This window comes from Syzygium oleosum, unplaced genomic scaffold (assembly GCF_021117445.2).
Source record: "Syzygium oleosum isolate NSW1041296 unplaced genomic scaffold, Sole_v2.1 Sole_v2.02, whole genome shotgun sequence".
NCBI lineage: Eukaryota > Viridiplantae > Streptophyta > Magnoliopsida > Myrtales > Myrtaceae > Syzygium > Syzygium oleosum.
The window spans coordinates 5,113,390-5,135,128 of record NW_026607486.1 but is presented as its reverse complement, the minus strand read 5'-3'; the positions used below and the strand labels follow the sequence as shown (position 1 = coordinate 5,135,128).

The 21,739-nt window shown below is 39.9% G+C and overlaps 1 protein-coding gene across 1 annotated transcript; it reads right to left on the bottom strand.

Moving 5' to 3' along the window:
• Nucleotides 1-107: 107 nt before the first annotated feature.
• On the bottom strand, nucleotides 108-17,832 carry LOC115664255 (uncharacterized). The gene is made up of 22 exons (XM_056304083.1): nucleotides 17,749-17,832; nucleotides 16,683-16,792; nucleotides 16,483-16,580; nucleotides 16,189-16,353; nucleotides 15,379-15,487; nucleotides 13,674-14,208; nucleotides 13,349-13,446; nucleotides 12,979-13,224; nucleotides 12,718-12,832; nucleotides 12,383-12,596; nucleotides 11,741-12,272; nucleotides 6,208-6,349; nucleotides 5,225-5,334; nucleotides 5,027-5,124; nucleotides 4,745-4,909; nucleotides 3,814-3,922; nucleotides 2,317-2,851; nucleotides 1,971-2,068; nucleotides 1,601-1,846; nucleotides 1,339-1,453; nucleotides 1,002-1,215; nucleotides 108-891 (listed from the first exon to the last, which is right to left on the bottom strand). Exons 1-22 carry the CDS (start codon nucleotides 17,830-17,832, stop codon nucleotides 356-358), a joined length of 4,674 nt encoding a protein of 1,557 aa, XP_056160058.1. The 3' UTR covers nucleotides 108-355.
• Nucleotides 17,833-21,739: the final 3,907 nt, after the last annotated feature.

Genomic DNA, 21,739 nt, shown 5'->3' with positions numbered 1-21,739 from the left:
AAAATATGACACCCGGTTATATTTCTAGATTGCGTTTGGATTTGACTTCAAGGACAGGAATAATGCAACAAAACAGAGCATAAGATCGATTGAAGATGGCTCCACCATTTCTGTGATCTGGATCTATACTTCCTTTTTATTTGCCAGAAAACTTGTCAATACATAAAACACATTCCATTTTTCTCCCCCAATTAAACGAAATACTTTGTTCCCACTTGATAGAAAAGGAAACAAAAATCATTGCTTCTGAGAAATTTCTCTACCCCAAAGAGAAAAGTGAAGGCTAGAGCCAGCTATCATCAGAGGCTATTTAGCTTGCTAAACCCCAATCTTCATTGTAGTTGTCATGTCATGTTCACGGATGCTTCACAACCAGAGGACTCCTCACATAGTGCACCCCATCAGACCAGATCAACCGTCCAAAAACATAATCAACGGGCTTGCCAGCAGCATTAGGTTTCAACACCACCTTAAATTCCTGCTCTTCCTCGTACTTTTTGAACACCAGGGTTCTCGGTTGGACGGAGACTGACACTCCTGCTGGTGCCTTAACGCGTGCATAATAAGTGCCAGGAGTGCCCACATTCCTCACTCTTCTTGTGACCACCACGGTGCTGTTGAGATCCGGGACAGTGATAGAAGGGTAGTTCATATCCGCCGTAATAAAATGTTTAGGGCATGTGTATGTCCTATTGGCGAATAATCTCAGTTGGGATTCACTGTAACCACGGGCGCATAGGAAGTCCAAGTAGTTGTTTTCTGTCAAGTCATACACGAGACCAGGGTCCATTGCACGGTTTGGCCGGATGTGTCCAGCACCATAGGAAAATGGAGTAGCCTTGACAAAAGATGAATCGAGCACCGGCTCTACCTTGTTGTCTCGAGTTCTTGCTGTGTAATGGTTAAAGTCACAATCAAAGACACAACAAAGAAGCAAGAATCTGCTTGCTGTTAACACCATAGAAAAGAACTAAAAGAGCGAGCACTTATAGATAGATTACCAGTTGTCATGATTGCCGATCGTATCGCGGCAGGACTCCAACTGGGATAGAGGGTTTTGAGGAGACCAACGATGCCGGACACATGAGGACAGGACATTGAGGTGCCAGACAATGCATTGAAAGGCGTTTTACGCTTGTCGAAATCTAGACCTGTTGGACTAACTGCCAGTGTATAAGCAGCAATGATGTTCACTCCCGGTGCAGTAATATCGGGCTGAAGTACATCAACGACAATTAGATCTTTCAGCATAGAACTTAACAGTTAAAAAGGTAGTTGATTAACAAGAAAGAGCATAGATGCCATAAAAAACGTTAATAACGAATCTCACTAATATACCTTCAGGATTGCAGGCTCTACGATGTTTGGTCCCCTGGATGAGAAAGAAGCCATAAAAGGAGCAGGTGTCGTGTTCAACATTGTCTTCACATGAGTGATGTAAGCCATAGGAAACCTAAATGAGACAGTTATGTGCACGCGGGCGCGCGGAGAAGTAAAAGCATATATAAGAACCTGAGAATCCTCAAGAAAAGTGGGATGAACCTGGAAAGATGGTTGCGAGCACGTGGAAAAAAAAGAAGGAACTGCTCAGAAAATTTACTTTGTGGAGTTGATGTACGTGAAGAGAACCTTCCCATCCGCGAAAGAAATGTGAGCAGCGGGGAGAACATGAGCATCAGCAACAATACCATTTCCATTCGCTTCATCATTAGCCAAAACCATCCCAACAGCACCTGCAAGCTCAGCTTGGTGGCCCTTGTCGACTCTTTCGGTATCACCGCGAAGGCATGCCAAGATATTCCCCCTCACCTTCTTGGGGTCGAGGGTTCCAGGCTTGCAGAGCAAACTGCAACAATTCAAGCAATACTCAATTCCTGTAATGGTTTAAGAAAGTGAAATGTACTATACAAAAGTGGATATGACTGAGAAGTAGAGGACAATTTTGAAAAACATCAGCAGATTAAACTCACGCTTCTGCAGCCGACACATCTGCAGCCTTCGCATCTGCACCACTGATTAGTGGATAGAATTTGTTGGATGGCAACCCATTGGCCGAAAGGCTCGACCCCTTTCATAAATTCATAAAGACAGTACACATTAGTATCAAGAAAAAGCATAACTATTTGAACTACAAGGACCTACGAAACGAAATTGAACAGAAAATGAAATTTTGAAAGCAAATCCACGAGAACTGAAGAAAGTTCTTTCAGGGCAGCAAGATCGACTTAACAAGTTTAGTCATTACACTGCACGTAGATTCAGAGACCAAAGTAGGACGAATTGTAAGCTCATCTGTGTATAAGAGTAGTCTAATACCTTTAGGTGCTGCTTGTCTCCAAGAGCAACGTAGGTCGTGAATTCCCGGTCAATCGTGCTTGCAGCAACGGTGAGCATCCATGGAGCAACATTAGACACGGTCCCTGGTTCGGGCCCAGAGTTGCCGGCAGAAGAAACAACCACAACCCCGTTCCTAGCTGCATGGAAGGAACCAATGGCAATTCCGTCCATGAAAAACTCTGCTGGATGCCCACCTAGAGACACAGATAGAACATCGACGCCATCGCTTATCGCAGCATCAAAGCCTGCCAAGATGTCCGCGTCAAAGCACTCATTTTGATCGATCGGAGGCCAGCACACTTTGTATGCCACAACACGGGCCCTAGGAGATCCTCCCTTAGCAGTTCCATTGCCCATCCCAAAAACACTCGCTCCAGGGACAAAGCTTCCTCCCGCTGTAGACAGAGTGTGGGACCCGTGACCCTCATTATCCCGTGCCGTGTAGAATGTGTAGTTAAGGTGTCCGGCATATGCAGCATAGCCTTTGTTGAAGTACCTCGCTCCGATCAGCTTCCTTAGCACAGAGAAATGAGAGATTGGATTCACCAAGTGGTGAATGTCACGTGAAACAATTGTTCATGGTTCATTTATTTAAATTTTTATCTTTTAAAGTCTAATATGGGGAAATCAAATATCGTGACATGCGCACATAGAAAACAAAGAATTCCGAGGGCTGTAAGCGAAAGCCCTAAATATAATAAAAAATTAGAAACTCTAACGTTTCAAGAGAAACATGACCTTTCCATGACAAAACCCGCAAAAGGAGAGAGTTAAATCTCTTGCAAGGTCGTAAAACTCTTCACAGAGAGTAAACTTTGGCAGATTTAACAATGTCGCAGAAGATGAGGGTAGTAATGGTCACATCATAACGACGACACAGAATCATGAGCTTGCTTCAACAAGCAATATTAGCCATGTGAACAACATCAAAGCAGAGGGAACAAGAAACGAGTAAGAGCTCCCGATGAAGCAAGCCTTGTTCGTCTTTAAGATGCAAAAAGTCGATGTCATAGCTTGCTAAACAATAAACAGCGGATGGATTGTCGGACGGATCGGGATCGTCCATCCAAACTTATTGCTTCTCTGCGGCAAACCGAAGCTTTTAGCACTCGATGTAGTTGCTGATGATTTTAGTTCTTTTTTTTCTATTTAATCTTTAAGCAGCTGCTTAAGAAGTTACGGAAGTCGCTAGCATTGCCCTGGTATAATGCCTCCATACGACTCTCCAATAAGGTTTACGACATTTTGGATAATTATTGGTGTAGTTATATGAACACTACTTTTCGTTGAACCAGCAGAAATACACTTTTCTCCTTTTTGATGTAAAAACCAAAAGTGTAAGTGTAAAAAAATATACTAAAAAGCACATGACAAACAATTCAACCTAAACAAAAAAATTCATTAACCCGTGGAAACACTTGGAAATAAACTCAGCGAGCCAAAGAAGAAAAGGAAATTATTTAGGAGGACTAAAACCTGTTACAAGAAAATCCATCTTTTATGCCCCGCTGACAGATTCCTCGCCATTTTCCCGGAATAGGACCCATCCCGTCATCGTTAAAGCTCTTCGATTCTGGCCAAACACCTATAGCAAAAAAGACAAGAGAAACCATAAGTATCTCCTGCAAAATGTCAAAAAAGAAATCATTTGACAAATTCACAGTGGGATACATGTATTATGCACAAAGGAAGCAAAATCATTTTGTGAATAGTCAAGATTCAATTTTTGAGACCCTACCACCATTCCCTGAAGCATTTCCATGAAAAAGTCACGAACCCTTTTGTAAGAACACTGAGATCAGTCGTTTTGAGTTAGTGAAAAAAGCCAAGAAAAGTTGCAAAGCACGAATACAAGATGAACCTTTCCACACTCTGTCCGAAAATGACGTAGAAAGTTTATTCCTGGGAGAATCCTCAATCATTGTTTCTCTCTATTTTTTTTTTTTTAATTCTTATGAATAACTAAAACACCAATTTCCCAAACTCATGAAACTCTTAGGAAGATAATGACAAAGGGACATTTTTCTTGATTTGGCATCTTATGATTTTTCCGATATGAGCAAAAAAGTTTTAAGGTCTCACTTTTCTTTCCCCGCGTGCAGAAGACGCTGATCTAGAAATAGTCAGTACCGTAATGTTTTTTTTTTTTGGTCAGGCAGTACGGTAATGCTCGACGTGGCAGAATTGTTGTGCTCAACTTCATGCAAAAACTAAAATTTTCTTGAAAACGTGCAGCCATTATATCAGGTTAAAAAAACTCATGCAACTAAAGAGAATTTAGGGGTCAACGGAGATATGATGATAAATGTAGTTAAACCAATTTGAGCCAAAATAAAAGAAACGAAAAATAATTCCACAGTTGAATTAAAAAAAAAAACTTCACAATCCCAATGATAACGAAAGAAACCTGTGTCGAGGTTGCCGATAATTGTATCTTCCCCAAACCTAGCCTTCCTCAAGATGGAACTCTTATGAATCACTCCATTTCTCTCTAGCCTCAAGAAATCCCATGACCTTGTTGTGTGCAATTTCCTTCCTTTGCTTAGAAAAACTGATAAGACATTTGGGTGCTCTGCATCAAAAGATAAAGCCATGAATTTTGTAGATGGAAAACAGGAAAACAGAGCAGCATTCTCTTGGCTTCGCAGACCAAATCATTGATCACATAATAATATAGCCAAACTCTCACTGGCAATTTCTGCAGCTTCATCCTCTTCGAGAATCGCAGCGAAACCATTGATGTGATGAGTGTATGAATAGAAAATTGCCTCCTGAGCCTTCTCATTGCTGTCGAAATAAGTTGAATGACAGAACAAAAAAATCACATTTTCTTGGAATGAAGAAAAACTTCGAGTTTCATGCTTGCGAGTATAAATTCGAACTATACCTTCCCAAGTACGATCCGAGTAAATCATAATGAGAATTGGTAACACTATCAATATCTGCTGCAGTCGGTTCTGGACCGTGTGCATGAGATCCTAAGTACACGATGTAAGGCTAAAGCAGAAAGAAAGGAGAAAAAATGAGGCCATTGAAAAGCAAACGACCAGAAAGATAGACAACATTGATAGAAATCAAAGGAAGCGCCATAAAAAAAAGATTTTGCAGACTGAAGGTATTAAAACTTATAAAGACTTTCAAAAGGTGCAATCAAATCCTGATAAAACTCCATTTTAAGCTAACAAAAATGTTGACACAGACTTTATTATCATTAATTTCTCTCTCTTACATTGTGCTGACTTGGCTAAACATAAAGCATATGGCTGAAACGAGTTGTTTGGATCCAAATATAATTTTTAACTCAAAATTTATTTAAATGAGATTAAAAAAATAAGAAAAATTTAACAAGAGGGGAAAACCAGGCCTTGATGCCGTTGCCCCACCATTGCCGGAATCCGGCGATGGCTAGCAACCCTCGCCCAGATCTTGGCGCTGGCTAGCCAAATCTGGTAAGTGTCGCCGGCCACTGACCACTTCAAACTCACCTGCTTTTCACTTTTATTTAAATAATTTTTTTTCTCAATTTAATTTGAATTAAATATAGGTTTGAAAATCAAATTTAGACTAAAACTAGTGGCGTTTCAAAGAAAAGTCAGATTAGCATTTTTCAATAGTCAAGTTAGAAGGAATTAATGATAAGACTTGATCGTGTCAACTTGACAAATTTTTAGACTTAAAGTAGCTTTTAAAAGTTTGAGGAATCGATTCCTATTCTAAGATTTTGGGAAAAAAACTTAGATAAAAGATGAGAAAAATAAACCATTCTGCGAAAAGAACTAGCGATCAAAACGGAAGACTTTCGTGATTGAAAACAACAAAAGTTGAATAGATCTTATTTTTGCATAAAACAAGGCAAAAAGCGAGCATTACCTTTTTCAAGGCAAAGGTGGGTGAATGCACCAGACACAAAAGCAAGACTGAGAGGAGAAACTGGGAATGAGAGGAGAGCCTCATTGCTCTCTGTTTCTTCTGCAGCTTAAAACAAACTTGAATATAATATGAATTCCTCTGTCTTCAGACGAGAACTGCAAATGAAGCGTCTTGCTCTACTCTGCCCTTTTTAATCTCTGTTTTCGCCTTTTTATGGAAGATTATCCTTACATTTCCTTCATTAGCTGTCAACACCACCATTATGGAATGTGAGGATTATGCAAAAGGCTTTCGGGCTTCGCTCTGCTGATTTTCAGCAAGATCATTATGCAGTTATGGACCAAGAATGTGATTATGGAAAGAAATTTATAGTATTTGATACTCAAAACCAAAATTAGTAGCTTCAAAAGGGGAAAGAGGGAATGTGAAAGACCTATCCTAATTTTGTAAAGTTGACGTGCTCTTATCCACTCAAGTTGCAGGAAATTTCAAGTAAGGATTTGGAGCGAGATCATTTTTTTAAAAGACAGTTCAAAGTAAATCTTTTCTCAAATAATAGTATAAAGTTGCCACTTTGTCTCAAATAAACACTAGAGAGTACATCTCACATGTCACTTTTCAAATCCTTGATCAGGGGAATTTTTTTGTTTCACTGTTTTCTTTCTTTCTTTCTTTTTTGTTTTCATTTTTTTATCTTTCATCTTCTTCATTCATCGTTCTTCCTTCCGCCGCACCTGCACTAAGCTACTTCCGGTGCCCGATCTTCCTTGATGACAGCTCCTCTTTCAAGCGTTGCATCGACATTGTGGCCGTTCTCTCTCTTCCCACTTGCAGCCATGGCCACCAAGGTAGCGAATGATAACCATTCTGTTCCAGAATGAGTTCCTGAAACAGAAATAGATTTTTCTATTTCTGGTTTCAGGATGAGTTTTTGATAAAAGAAACCCGTTTGATAACAACCAAAAATTTCTATTTCTAGAACAGAAACCCTTTTGATAACAGCACAAAATTTCTATTTCCTGAAATAAAAACCGGTTTGAAAAACAACACAAAATTCTATTTCCAGGAAAAAAAATCCATTTTTTTAGAAATGGAATAAAAATAATTAGAAAATCCAAAAAATTCCTAAAAATCTCAAAAAATTCAAAAAATCCAAAAAAAATTGAAAAATTCATCACAATTTCCAAAAAATAAAAAAATTCAGATTTCGGGAAAATAGGAAATTTGTTGAATTTTTTCAAAAAAAATCAAAAATTTCAAAACTTCATAGAATGGCTTAAAATACCTGTGGCCACCCACTTTTAGTGAAATTTAAATATTTTTAGATGCCCAAAAAAAATCAAAAAATCAAAAAATTCAAAACTTCACAGAATAGTTTAGAATACATGTGGCCACCCACTTTGAGTGAAATTTAATTTTTTTAAGGTGCCCAAAAAAATTCAAAAACTCAAAAATTTCAAAACTTCACAGAATAGTTTAGAATACCTGTGGCCACCCACTTTGAGTGAAATTTTAATTTTTTGAGGTGAAAAAAAAAACAAAAAATAAAAAATTTCAAAACTTCACAGAATGACTTAGAATATCTGTGGCCACCCACTTTGAGTGAAATTTAAATTTTTTTAGGTGCCGAAAAAAAATAAAAACATAAAAAAATAAAAATTTTAAAACTTCACAGAATGACTTAGAATGCCTCTAGCCACCCACTTTGAGTGAAATTTAATTTTTTTTAGGTGCCCAAATGGTATTTTTGATTTTTTAATTTTTTTCGGCACCTAAAAATATTAAATTTCACTCAAAGTGGATGACCACATGTATTCTAAGTCATTCTGTGAACTTTTGAAATTTTCGATTTTTTGCTTTTTTTTCTTTTCTTTGGTACCTAAAAAAAGTAAAATTTCATTCAAAGTTGGTGGCCACAGGTATTCTAAGCCATTCTGTGAAGTTTTAAAACTTTTATTTTTTGCTTATTTTTATTTTTTTTCGGCACCTAAAAAAAATTAAATTTCACTCAAAGTGGGTGGCCACAGATATTCTAAGCAATTATGTGAAGTTTTGAATTTATTTATTTTTTTATTTTTTTCTGCACTTAAAAAATTTTAAGTTTCGCTCAAAGTGGATGGCCACAGGTATTCTAAGCCATTCTGTGAAGTTTTGAAATTTTTTATTTTTTTATTTTTTTCGGCACCTAAAAAAATTTAAATTTCGCTCAAAGTGGATGACCACAGGTATTCTAAGCCATTCTGTGAAGTTTTGAAATTTTTTATTTTTTGCTTTTTTTAATTTTTTTTGGCACCTAAAAAAAATTAAATTTCGCTCAAATTGGGTAGCTATAGGTATTCTAAGACATTCTATGAAGTTTTTAAATTTTAGATTTTTTGATTATTTTTTATTTTTTTTGACATCTAAAAAAAATTAAATTTCGCTCAAAGTGGGTGGCCATAGGTATTCTAAACCATTTTGTGAAATTTTGAAAATTTTGATTTTATTTTTATTTTTATTTTTTCGGCACCTAAAAAAATTTAAATTTCGCTCAAAGTCGGTAGCCACAGATTCTAAACCATTCTGTGAAGTTTTGAAATTTTTGATTTTTTACTTTTTTTTCCCACCTCAAAGATCGTGGCTTCCAGATGAACATGTGTTTTAAAAGAAGAGTTCTCTCAGAAATGATTCTTATTTTTGGTCTAGAAATAGAAAAATTACTTTTTTTTTGTTCTGATTTCTGATTCAGAATCGGTTCTGGAACAAAAAGTTGTTCCAAAAATAGAAAAATGGAATTGCGTTACCAAATGGATTTCGAGTCCAAAGCTATTTCTGGGAACAGAAAACCAGTTCTGGACAGAACCAGAATGGTTATCATGCCCTACCCAAATCTCCAAGCTCTCAAGCATGGCGATGGCCGATAACACGCACAACTGATTCAGGATACTCTTGTCAAGGCATGCGTTTACACAAAAAATTGACTAAGTCATTATAGTCAACATGATATCGATTCAAACAAGTACATTGGCTTGGGATCAGTTGAGGTGTGGCCATGGACGAGTCACTAGAGTTCTTGTCGATGGCTATACTTATTGATGACCATGAGCCATGGATATACAATAATAGTTGGTTGACAATTGTAAATTCGAAGTTAGAAATGTTTGGCAAATGTTTTGTGACGTCCCTAGATTAACTCACCGGAGATATTGTTCCCTTCGGCCTATCCCATACCGAATCTTGTCGTTTTGTCCTTTGGCATACATGTAGGCACTTTCCAAGAAGGTCACCCATACTAGTAGTACTTTAGCTTGAGCACGCTTAACTTCGGAGTTCCAAAACAAAGCTTGCCGTTACGTCAAAACGCGCCTTTACGAGTTAATTCCAACTTTTACACACACAAACACATATCGCAGACACGCTTTCCCTTATTTGGCGTATAATTCAGTTCACACCTGCCTCATTCGCCATCCTAGAAACTCGCTAGACGCTGCTTCTTGTCCGAGCCATCTGGCCTCCGCCCTTGTCGAACCGGGTCGTTACAGGCCCACTAGCTTCCACGTGGTTCATTCCCGAATCACATGCCTACCGAAGAGGGTCCCGCTCTGATACCATATTGTGACGCCATTGAATTAACTCAATTAAGGTATTATCCGCTTTGGCCCGTCCTGTAACGTGCCTCTCGGATTTGTCCTAGGCACTTTCCCTGGAGGTCACCCATCTTGGTAGTGCTCTAATTGTGAGGCTCGGTATGGGACGGGTCAAAGCAAACAATATCTCAAGTGAGTTAATTTAGGACGTTATAATATGGTATTAGTGCGGGATCCCCTGTAGTAGGTGTGTGATTTGGGGAAGAACGACACACAAGCTGGTGGCCTGTAATGACCCCGTCCAACGAGGGCAGGGACCAGAGGGCTTAGACAAGGAACGACTCCTTATAGGCTTCTAGGATGGCAAAAATGGTAGGAATGAAATGAATTGCACACCAAATAGGTGGAAAGCGTCCCGAGATATATATATGTAAAAACTGGAATTAACTCACGGAGCCTCCTTTTGAAATAACGACAAGTTTTGCTTTAAAACTTCAAAGCTAAGCGTACTCGGGCTAGAGTGATACTAGGATGGGTGACCCCTTGGGAAAGTGCCTCATTGTACGCCAAAGGACAAAATTGTGAGGCTTAGATTGGGATGCGTCAAAGTAGACAATACCTCAAGTGAGTTAATCCACGAATGTCACAGTTTGGTGTAAGGGCTGGACCCCCTTCAATAGTTGTGTAGTTTAATAGGCCTGTATTGACTTGGTCCGACAAAAGCATGGAGTGGCCAGTTGACAACCTTCTAGGATGGCGAAAGGGGCATGAATAAACCGAATTGCACACAAAGCAGGGAAAATTGTACTTGGGTTATATATGTGAAAACTGTAATTAATTCACGGAGGCACCTTTTAACTTAACAAGATTAGATATCTACCAAGATGATTAACCTCCTAGGAAAGTGCCTGCTTGTACGCAAAAGAACAAAATGGTGAGGGGCTTGGAATGGAATGAACCAAAGAGGGCAATATCTTGAGTGAGTTAAATCCAATGCGTCACATGTTTGTCCCGATTGATGTGTCTAATCTAGATCGAGTTGGTTCGGCAACAGAGTATTCATAGTTCCTCCTGTAAACCCCTTTCTTTTATGAATTTACGAACTAGATTGTGCTTACTGATGATTTTTCTGGACGTTAATGTCAAATAGAACTCAAGACAAAAAAAAAAAAAAAGGTCAAATTGGACAGCGATTCAGTCACTTTAACGTTTTCATCTTATAGAACTTCAGATGCCGACAACATCCTTGGCTTGTGGATTAGCTCCTGAGAGATAAAAGTCGATTGATGAAACCCTTCTTATCATCTATCCCACTAGAGATCTTATTTTTAGGAACTAGTTGCAGCAATCCACTCTTTGTGCTTTTTTCTTGGCATTGGCATCTTCGAGCAAATATTGGATCTGACGGCAATGGATATTGACAGAAACACTTGTCTGTTGGGTTGACATTTTGATTGAACCATGTTGGAGAAATATGTTCTAGGGACAAGCAATGCAGTCAAGTTCTGTGCACACATTTCCATCAATATCTTTGCTTACTTATGTTGGCATTATTTTGATCGTACAGACTAGGGGACCGCAAGAGGATAGTTTGCGAACTCGAAATTCATGCGTAAAATTATGACACCCAGTAGTATTTATTAATTGTGTTTGGGTTGGACTTCAAGGGCAGAAATAATGCAACAAAACAGAGCATAAGATAGATTGAGGACGGCTCCACTATTTTTTCGAACAGGATCTATACTTCCTTTTTATTAGCCAGTAAACTTGTCAATGCATAAAACAATCCATTTTTCTCCCCCAATTAAACGAAATAAATTGTTCCCACTTGATAGAAAGGGAAACAAAAAACGTTGTCCCTGAGGAATCCCTATACCCCAAAGATAAAAGTGAAGGCTACCGCAAGCCACCATCAGAGCCTATTTAGCTTGCCAAACCCCAATCTTCATTGTAGTTGTCATGTTCACTGGTGCTTCACAACCAGAGGACTCCTCACATAGTGCACCCCATCAGACCAGATCAACCGTCCAAACACATAATCAAAGGGCTTGCCAGCAACATTAGGTTTCAACACCACCTTGAATTCCTTCTCTTCATCAAACCTTTCGAACACCAGGCTCTGCGGTTGGACGGAGACTGACAATCCAGCTGGTGCCTTAACGCGTGCATAATACGTGCTAGGAGTGCCCACATTCCTCACCCTTCTTGTGACCACCACGGTGCTGTTGAGATTCGGGACAGTGATAGAAGGATAGTTCATATCCACCGCATTAAAATGTTTAGGGCATGTGTGGGTCTCATTGGTGAATAATCTCAGTTGGGATTCATTGTAACCTCGGGCGCATAGGAAGTCCAAGTAGTCGTTTGCCGTCAAGTCATACACGAGACCAGGGTCCATCGCACGGTTTGGCCGGATGTGGCCAGCACCATACGAAAATGGAGTTGCCTTAACAAAAGATGAATCGAGCATCGGCTCCACCTTGTTGTCTCGTGTTCTTGCTGTGAAATGGTTAAAGTCAAAATCAAAGACGCAACAAAGAAGTAGAATCTGCTTGCCGTTAACACAATTGAAAAAGAACTAAAAGAGACAACCCTTGAAGATAGATTACCGGTTGTCATGATTGCGGATCGTATCGCGGCAGGACTCCAACTGGGATAGAGGGTTTTGAGGAGACCAACGATGCCGGACACATGAGGACAGGACATTGAGGTGCCGGACAATACATAGAAAGGCGTTCTACGCGTGTCGAAATCTAGACCTGTTGGACTAACTGCCAGTGTATAAGCAGCAATGATCTTCACTCCGGGTGCAGTAATATCGGGCTGAAGTACATCAACGACAATTAGATCTTTTGGAATGGACTTACAGTTAAAAAAGGTAGTTGATTAACCAAAAAGAGCATAGATGCCATAAAAGCCGAATAAACGAATCCCACTAATATACCTTCAGGATTGCTGGCTCTACGATGTTCGGTCCCCTGGATGAGAAGGAAGCCATAAAAGGAGCAGGTGTCGTGTTCAACGTTGTCTTCACATGAGTGATGTAAGCCATAGGAAACCTAAATGAGACAGATGTGTGCACGCGTGCGCATGGAGAAGTAAAAGCATATATAAGAACTTGAGAATCCTCAAGAAAAGTGGGATGAACCCGGAAAGATGGCTGCGAGCAGGCGGAAAAAAAGAAGGAACTGCTTAGAAAATTTACTTTGTGGAGTTGATGTACGTGAAGAGAACCTTCCCATCTGCGAAAGAAATGTGAGCAGCGGGAAGAACATGAGCATCAGCAACAATATCATTTCCATTCTCTTCATCATTAGCCAAAACCATCCCAACAGCACCAGCAAGGGCAGCTTGGTGGCCCTTGTCGATTCTTGCGTTATCACCGCGAAGGCATGCCAAGATCTTCCCCTTCACCTTCTTGGGGTCAAGGGTTCCAGCTTTGCAGAGCAAACTGCAACGATTTAAGCAATACTCAGAATTCCTGTCATAGCTTATGAAAGTGAAATGTACTATGCAGAAGTGGATGACTTGAGAAGTATAGGACATTTTGAAAAATATCAGCAGAATATACTAACCCTTCTGCGGCCGAGACATCTGCAGCCTTCGCATCTGCACCACTGATTAGTGGATAGAATTTATTGGATGGCAACCCTTTGGCCGAAAGGCTCAACCCCTTTCATGAAATTCATAAATACAGTACAGTATCAAGAAAAAGCATAACTACTTGAACTACAAGGACCGACAAACTGAAAATTTTAGAAAGCAAATCCATGAGAGCAACATAAAGTTCTTTCAGTGCAGCAAGAATGACTTAACCAGTTTAGTCATTACGCTGCACATAGATTCAGATACCAAAGTAGGACGAATTGTAAGCTCATCTGTATAAGAGTAGTCTAATACCTTTAGGTGCTGCTTGTCTCCAAGAGCAATGTAGGTCGTGAATTCCCGGTCAATTGTGCTTGCAGCAACGGTGATCATCCATGGAGCAACATTAGACACGGTCCCCGGTTGGGGCCCAGAGTTGCCAGCAGAAGAAACAACCACAACCCCATTCCTAGCTGCATGGAAGGATCCAATAGCAATTCCGTCCATGAAAAACTCTGCTGGATCCCCGCCTAGAGACACAGATAGAACATCGACGCCATCGCTTATCGCAGCATCAAAGCCTGCCAAGATGTCTGCATCAAAGCACTCATTTTGATCAATTGGAGGCCAGCACACTCTGTATGCCACAACACGGGCCCTAGGAGATCCTCCCTTAGCAGTTCCATTGCCATTCCCAAAAACACTCGCTCCAGGGACAAAGCTTCCTCCCGCTGTAGACAGAGTGTGGGACCCGTGACCCTCATTATCCCGTGCCGTGTAGAATGTGTAGTTAAGGTGTCCAGCATATGCAGCATAGCCTTTGTTGAAGTACCTCGCTCCGATCAGCTTCCTTAGTACAGAGAAATGAGAGATTGGATTCACCAAGTGGTGAATGTCACGTGAAACAATTGTTCATGGATCATTTATTTAAATTTTTATCTTTTAAAGTCTAATATGGGGAAATCAAATGTCGTGTCCTGCGCATATAGAAAACAAAGAATTCCAAGGGCCGTAAGCGAAAGCCCTAAAAATAAGAAAAATTAGAAACTCTAATTTTTAAAGAGAAACATGACCTTTCCATGACAAAACCCGCAAAAGGAGAGAGTTAATCTCTTGCAGGGTTGTAAAACTCTTCAAAGAGAGTAAACTTCAGCAGATTAGACAATGTTGCAGAAGATAAGGGTAGTAATGATCACATTATAAAGAACGACACAGAATCATGAGCTTGCTTCAACAAGCAATATTAGCCATGTGAACAACATAAATGGAAGAGCGAACAGGAAACATGTACGAGCTTCTGATGAAGCAAGCCTCGTTCGTCTTGAAGATGCAAAAAGTTAACGTCATAGCTTGCTAAACAATAATCAACTAGGCAAAAGGCCCAGGTGGGCAGGTCATTGCATGTTATAAATGGACATAAAATAGCTGAGCATCAAGGGCTAACACTTCAATTAATACAGTTAAAAAAAACATAGGTTTGTGTGCTTTTGCAACATGATATGGCTGAGAAGACAAAAAATTTTCTATAATAATTGCAAAGGCACGTCGTTTCTAACATATTCAAGCTTTTGTGGCTCTGCTACTAAAAAAAGTCAACTATTCCCTTGAAAGTGATGCAAGCGACGACTTCGGATGAACAGCTTCCTGTGTACGCTTTGGAACCTTCCCTTTGAAAGTTTCTGTTATATAGTCACTGTTATTGGCCACAACTAACAATGTTCTGATCTAAATTAACTTTCAAATTGGTATCCAAGTAAGGATCACACCATCTTTCTTGTGAACCAGTGCCCATATAAGCAATTATTGTAGTTATATGAACGCTACTTTTCATTAAACCAGCAGAAATGCACTTTTCTCCTCTTTGCTATGAAAACTAAGAGTGGAAGTGTAAAAAGATCTTCTGAAAAACACATGACAAACAAGTCAACCTAAACAAAAAAATTCATTAACCCGTGGAAACACTCGGAATTAAACTCAGTGAGGCAAAGAAGATAAAGAAATTATTTAGGAGGACTAAAACCTGTTGCAAGAAAATTTATCTTTTATGCCCCGTTGACAGATTCCTCGCCACTTTCCCGGAATAGGACCCATCCCTTCATCATTAAAGCTCTTTGATTCCGGCCAAACACCTGTAGAAACAAAGAAAAGAGAAACCATAAGCATCTCCTGCAAAATGTAAAAAAAGGAAAACAATTGACAAAGTCACAGTGTGATGCATGTATTATGCACAAAGGAAGCAAAATCAATTTGTGAGTAGTCACTATTCATTTGCTGAGACCCTACCACCATTCGCTGAAGCTTTTCCATGAAAAAGTTATGAACCCATTTTTGAGAGCAATGAGTCAGTCGTTTTGAGTTAGTGGATACAACCAAGGAAAGTTGCAAAGCACGAACACAATATGAATCCTTCCATACTTTGTCAGTAAACGACAGTGAAAGTTTATCCCTGGGAGACTTCTCGATCATTGTTTCTCCCGTAACTAAAACACCAATTTCCCAAATTCATGAGACTCTCTGGAAGATATCGATAAAGGGATTTTCTTGATTTGGCAGCTTATAATTTTTCTGATATGAGCAAAAAGGTTTATGGTCTCACTTTTGTTTATCGTATGCAGAAAAAGCTGATCAGAAAACTGAAAATTTCTTGAAAACGTGCAGCCATCAAATCAGGTTCCAAAAACTCATTCAACTAAAGCAAATTCAGGGGTCAACGGAGATATGATGATAAATGTAATTAAACCAATTTGAGCAAAAAGAAAACAAAATAAAAAATAATTCCATAGTTAAATTAAGAAAAGAAGTCCGCAATCCCAAAAATAATGAAAGATACCTGTGTCGAGGTTGCCAATAATCGTGTCTTCCCCAAACCTAGCCTTCCACAAGATGGAACTCTTTAGAATCACCCCGTTTCTCCCTAGCCCCAAGAAATCCCATGACCTTGTTGTGTGCAATTTCCTTCCTTTGCTTAGAAACACAGATAAGACATTTGCGTGCTCTGCATCAAAAGAAAAGTGGTGAATTTTGCAGATGGAAAAGAGGAAAACAGAGCAGCACTCTTGTCTTCGCAGACCAATTCATCAAACACGTAAATTAAATTCACATAATAATATAGCCAAACTCTCACTGGCAATTTCTGCCGCTTCATCCTCTTCGAGAATTGCAGCGAAACCATTGATGTGATGAGTGTATGAATAGAAAATTGCCTCCTGAGCCTTCTCGTTGCTGTCGAAATAAGTTGAAGGACAGAACAAAGAAATTACATTTTACTTGGAATGAAGAAATACTAGGATTTTCATGCTTATGAAGTATAAATCCGAACTATACCTTCCCAAGTACGATCCGAGTAAATTATAATGAGAATTGGTGACACTTTCAATATCTGTTGCGGTCAGTTCTGGACCGTGTGCATGAGAACCTAAGTACACGATGTAAGGCTAAAGCAGAAAGAAAGGAGAAAAAAATGAGGCCATTGAAAAGCAAACGCCCAGAAATGATCGAGCTGAGAAGCAGAGTGATAGACAACATATATAGAAATCAAAGGAAGCGCCATAAAAAAACATTTTGGAGACTGAAGCATAAAACACTTTCAAAAAGTACAATATGTCCTAAAATTTGTCAAAATTGTGTAATCAACTGTGCAATTAGTCTCTTAACATATTGATTTAAGTTGGCTAACGGAAATATTGACTCGATGTTTCATTATTATTCTCTCTCTCTTATATTGTGCTGACTTGGCTAAAACATAAAGCTCTCTCTCTTATATTGTGCTGACTTGGCTCAAACATAAAGCATATGGTGAAACAAGTTGTTTGGATCCAAAAATTATTTTTCTAACTCAAAATTTGTATAAATGAGAATAAAAAAAATAAGAAAAATTTAAAAAGAGGGAAAACCAGGCTTTGACGCCGCTGCCCCACCATCACTGGAAAGTTCCGGTGATGGCCTCGAACCCTCGCCCAGATCTTGGAGATGGCTAGCCAAATTTGGTGAGTGATGCCCTCGGCTTACTAGATTTAGGCTAGCCACTGACCGAGGTCTAGCAGGTGCAAGCTCACCTGGTTTTCCCTTTTATTTAAATTAGCTTTTTTTCAATTTAGTTTGAATTAAATATAGATTAGAAAATCAGATTTGGACTAAAACGAGTGAAATTTCAAAAAAAAGTCCTATCAACATTTTTTGATAGCCAAGTTAGACGGAATTAATGAAAATACTCGATTGTACTGATTTGACAAAATTTTCAACTTAGTAGCTTTTTAAAGTTTGAGTACTCAATTCTTATCCTAAGATTTTGGGGAAAGAACTTAGATAAAAGATGAGAAAAATAAATCATACTGTGAAAAGAACTAGTGATCTTATTTTTGCATAAAACAAGGCAAAAAGCGAGCATCACCTTTTTCAAGGCAAAGGTGGGTGAATGCACCAGACACAAAAGCAAGACCGAGAGGAGAAAATGGGAACGAGAGGAGAGCCCCATTGCTCTCTGTTCCTTCAGCAACTTAAAACAAAACTCGAATATATTATAAATTCGTGTGTCTTCAGACGAGAACTGCAAATGAAGCGTCTTGGTCTGCTCATCCCTTTTTTTAAAACTCTGCTTTCGCCCTTTTATGGAAGAAATTCTTGACGTAAAAAAAGGGAAGCATCCTTCATTACCTGTCAACACCACCATTATGGAATGTGTGGATAATGCAAAAGGGTTTCGGGTTTCCCTCTGTTGATTTTCAGCAAGATCATCATGCAGTTATGAACCATGAATGTGATTATGGATGGAAATTAATAATATTTGATACTCATCACCAAAATTAGTGGCTTCAAAAAGGGAAAGAGGGAATGTGACAGATCAATCCTAATTTTGTAGAGTCGACGTGATCTTATCCCCTCAAGTTGGGGGAAATTTCAAACATGGATTTGGAAAGAGATCATTTTTTTCAAAAAATGTTCCAAGTGAACCTAGTCTCGACTAAGAGCATGAAGCGGCCACTTAGGGTGCGCATGATAATGTTTCTATGCCGGGGAACTATTTCCACTCAGAAATGGTTCTTTTTTATTTTGTACCCGGAAACAATTTCTAAGCATTTGAAGGCATTTGGTAACTGTCCAAAATTTCTATTCCCGGATAGAAAAGAACGTAAATACGTTTAGTAACTACACAAAATTTCTTTTTATTAATAATATTTTAATAATATTTTAAATTGTTTAATTTTTTTTTTTTTTTTTTTCTTTCTATCCTTCCTTCTTTGGCCATGGCCGGTCGCCGGCGCCGGCGCCGGCACCGGCCACAGGCCAGGGCGTCGCGGCCCTCGCCGCCGCCCTAGCCGCCTCGTCGGCCGGTCTCGCCGATCTCGGACGAGGCCGACCTCGCCGTGTCGCGACGGCGAGGTCGGCCTCGCCTGATCCGGCGAGGCCGAGCCTCGTCGTTGAAACCCAAGGTGAGGCTCGACCTCGCCGATCGGGCGAGGCCGACCTCGCCATGACCGACGGCGGCCGCCCTCGCCGGCAAGGGGGACCCTCGCCTCCGCCGGCGAGGGCCGTGACGCCCTCGCCGGCCTGGGCCGTGGCCGGTCGCCGGCGGCCGGCGACAGGCCACAGCCCAAGAAGAGCAACACAAAAAGAAGAAAACAAAAAAAAGAAAAAGAAGAAAAAAACTGATTCTCAAAATTGTGCCGAGAAACAAGAAGCAACTTTTTTTTACTTCTTGTTTTTCTTCCAAAACTGTTTCTGGGCACAATTTTTTGCAAAAATGTGCCCGGGAACAAAAAGTTTACCAAACGCATTTCTGTTTCCAAACTATTTCTGGGAACAAAAGAACAGAAATTTTTACTGTTTGGCACGTTACCAAACGGGCCCTTAGTCTCAAATAAAGGCTAGAGAGTACATCTCACATGCCACTTTCCAAATCCATGATCGGGGGCTTTTTTGGGTTTCACCGTTTTCTTTGTCTTTTATTTTCATTTCTTTTTATCTTTCATATTCTTCTTCGTTCGTTGTTCTTCCTTCCGCGTCTGATCTCACTCCACATCATGAAGTCGTCTCTGAGAGTATCACCAACGACTCCTCTATCAAGCGTTGCATCAACATTGTGGCCGTTCTCTCTCTTCTCTTTTGCAGCCATGGCCGCCAAGTCTCCAAGCTCTCAAGCATGGCGATGGCCGATTACACACACACAATTGGTTCAGGGATACTCTCGTCAAGCCACGAGTTTACGCAAAAAATCAACCAAGTCATTATAGTCAACATGATATCGATTCAAACAAGTACATGGCTTGGGATCGGTTGGGGTGTGGCCATGGACGAGTCACAGGAGTTCTTGTTGATGGCTATACTTATTGATGCCCATGAGCAACCATCAATATACCATAGTAGTTGGTTGACAATTGTCGGTATAAAGTTGACCAATTATTGAAAGGAGCAGAGATACCGATTAAAAAGTGTCAATTGGCAGCGGTACATGAAATCATTTGAAGACTAATCATTTTGAGAGAAAGATTGGCGCAAGGTCCGGGTACATTGACATTTGACTTCAAAACGGCGAAAATGATGTAGCACGACGAATTGTGATTCAAGGGTGAATTTGAAGGAATAACAATTCTGGTGTAAATCGGCGTCGTGGTGACGAGCAAACGCGGAGAATTAAAATGCAATTCGAAAGAACTAACTTCCTGGAAGCTATTCATGGAAGCTGGAAGCCAAGATGGCGGATAGCCATGATACTTACCCGCCAAAAGCCAGGCAGCCCACGTAGATACTGAAAAGAATATGACCTCTTAGCTACCGGTCACCTCGAGCATTGCGAGTCTATGCATGCTGTTTGGGATCAATCGGCTTCGTCAGAGCCGCAATGGGAAGCTGCTACTAATGCTCGCAACATAATGACGATTTAATGATGTGGAACCGAAAGCCTCGAAGATGTGAAGAATTGGTTGAAATTGACAAAGAATCAAAAATCTTAAATATGTCACGAGCGTACCAGTTTGAGATTTTTAATAACCAAAAAATTAATTTGGGTGAAATTTGTCATGTATACCAGCTTTGGATTTTTCGTGATATTAACAAAAAAAAATTATTTTTTGTTTGATTCTTTTTTTATAGTTCTCATTTTTTATGTTTTCTTTCTTATGTGAATATAAGGGGAGGATTTTTTTTTTTTTTAAATTTTGGGTTTTGTCTTCCCTATTCTACCCATTCCGCTAGTTTCCGGTTATTCCTCCTCGTCCATTCTCTTCATTTGCTGGGTCAGCTTATATGGTTGGTGATTTAACCATTAAGTCATTGTACATTCAAAGTTAGAAATGTTTGGCATATGTTTTGTGACGTTACTGAATTAACTCACTCGAGATATTATCCCCTTTGGCCCGTCCCATACCGAATCTCGTGGTTTTATCCTTTGGCATACAGTAGGCACTTTTGAAGGAGGTCACCGTACTGGTAGTGCTTTAGTCTGAGCACGCTTAACTTTTTAGTTCCAAAGCAAAACTTACCGTTACGTCGAAAAGCACCTCCATAAATTAATTCCAATTTTCTCACACACACACATCCCAGGCACGCTTTCCCCTATTCGATGTGCAATTCAATTCACATCTGTCCCCTTCGCCATCCTAGAAGCCTGCCGGGAGCTAGCTTCTGCGTGATTCTTCCCGAACCACACGTCTACTAAAGAGGGTCCTGCTTTGATACCATATTGTGACGTCCTTGATTTAACTCAATCGAGATATTGTCCGCTTTGACCCGTTCCATACCAAGCCTCTCGATTTTGTCATTTGGCATATAGGCACATACTTTCTCAAGAGGTCACCCATCCGATAGTGCTCTATCCATGAGATTCGGTATGGGATAGGATAAAGCGAGCAATATCTCAAGTGAGTTAATCCAAGATATTACAATAAGGTATTAGTGTGGGACCCTATTCAGTAGGTGTGTGATTTGGGGAAGAACGACGCATGCAGAAGCTGGTAGGATGATGAAGGGGGTAGGAATGAAATGAATTGCACACCGAACAGCTGGAAAACGTGCCTGGGATATATATGTAAGAATTGAAATTAACTCATGGAGTCGACTTTTGACGTAACGACAAATTTTGCTTTTCAACTCTAAAGTTAAGTATGCTCAGGCTAGAATGCTACTAAGATGGGTGACTCCTTGGGAAAGTGCCTCCCTGTACGCCGGTAAGGCTCAGAATGGGACGTGCCAAAGCATCTAACACCTTGAGTAAGTTAATCCATGAATATCATGATATGGTACGAGGGAGGGACCCCTTTCAACAAGTTTATAGTTCGGGGACGAACATGGCGGAAGCTGGTGGGCTTGTAATGACCCAGTCTAATAATAGTAGGGAGTAGTCAGCTGGGCCAAAGGGCTCGAACAAGGAGCAATTTTTGATAGGT

Coding starts and splice junctions, on each gene's coding strand:
- LOC115664255 (XM_056304083.1), bottom strand. CDS start 17,832: ATGGGGCTCTCCTCTCGTTCCCATTTTCTCCTCTCGGTCTTGCTTTTG. Junction 12,273..12,382: donor ATCCGCAATCATGACAACCG/GTAATCTATCTT, acceptor ACCATTTCACAG/CAAGAACACGAGACAACAAG. Junction 5,125..5,224: donor CTCGGATCGTACTTGGGAAG/GTATAGTTCGAA, acceptor TTATTTCGACAG/CAATGAGAAGGCTCAGGAGG.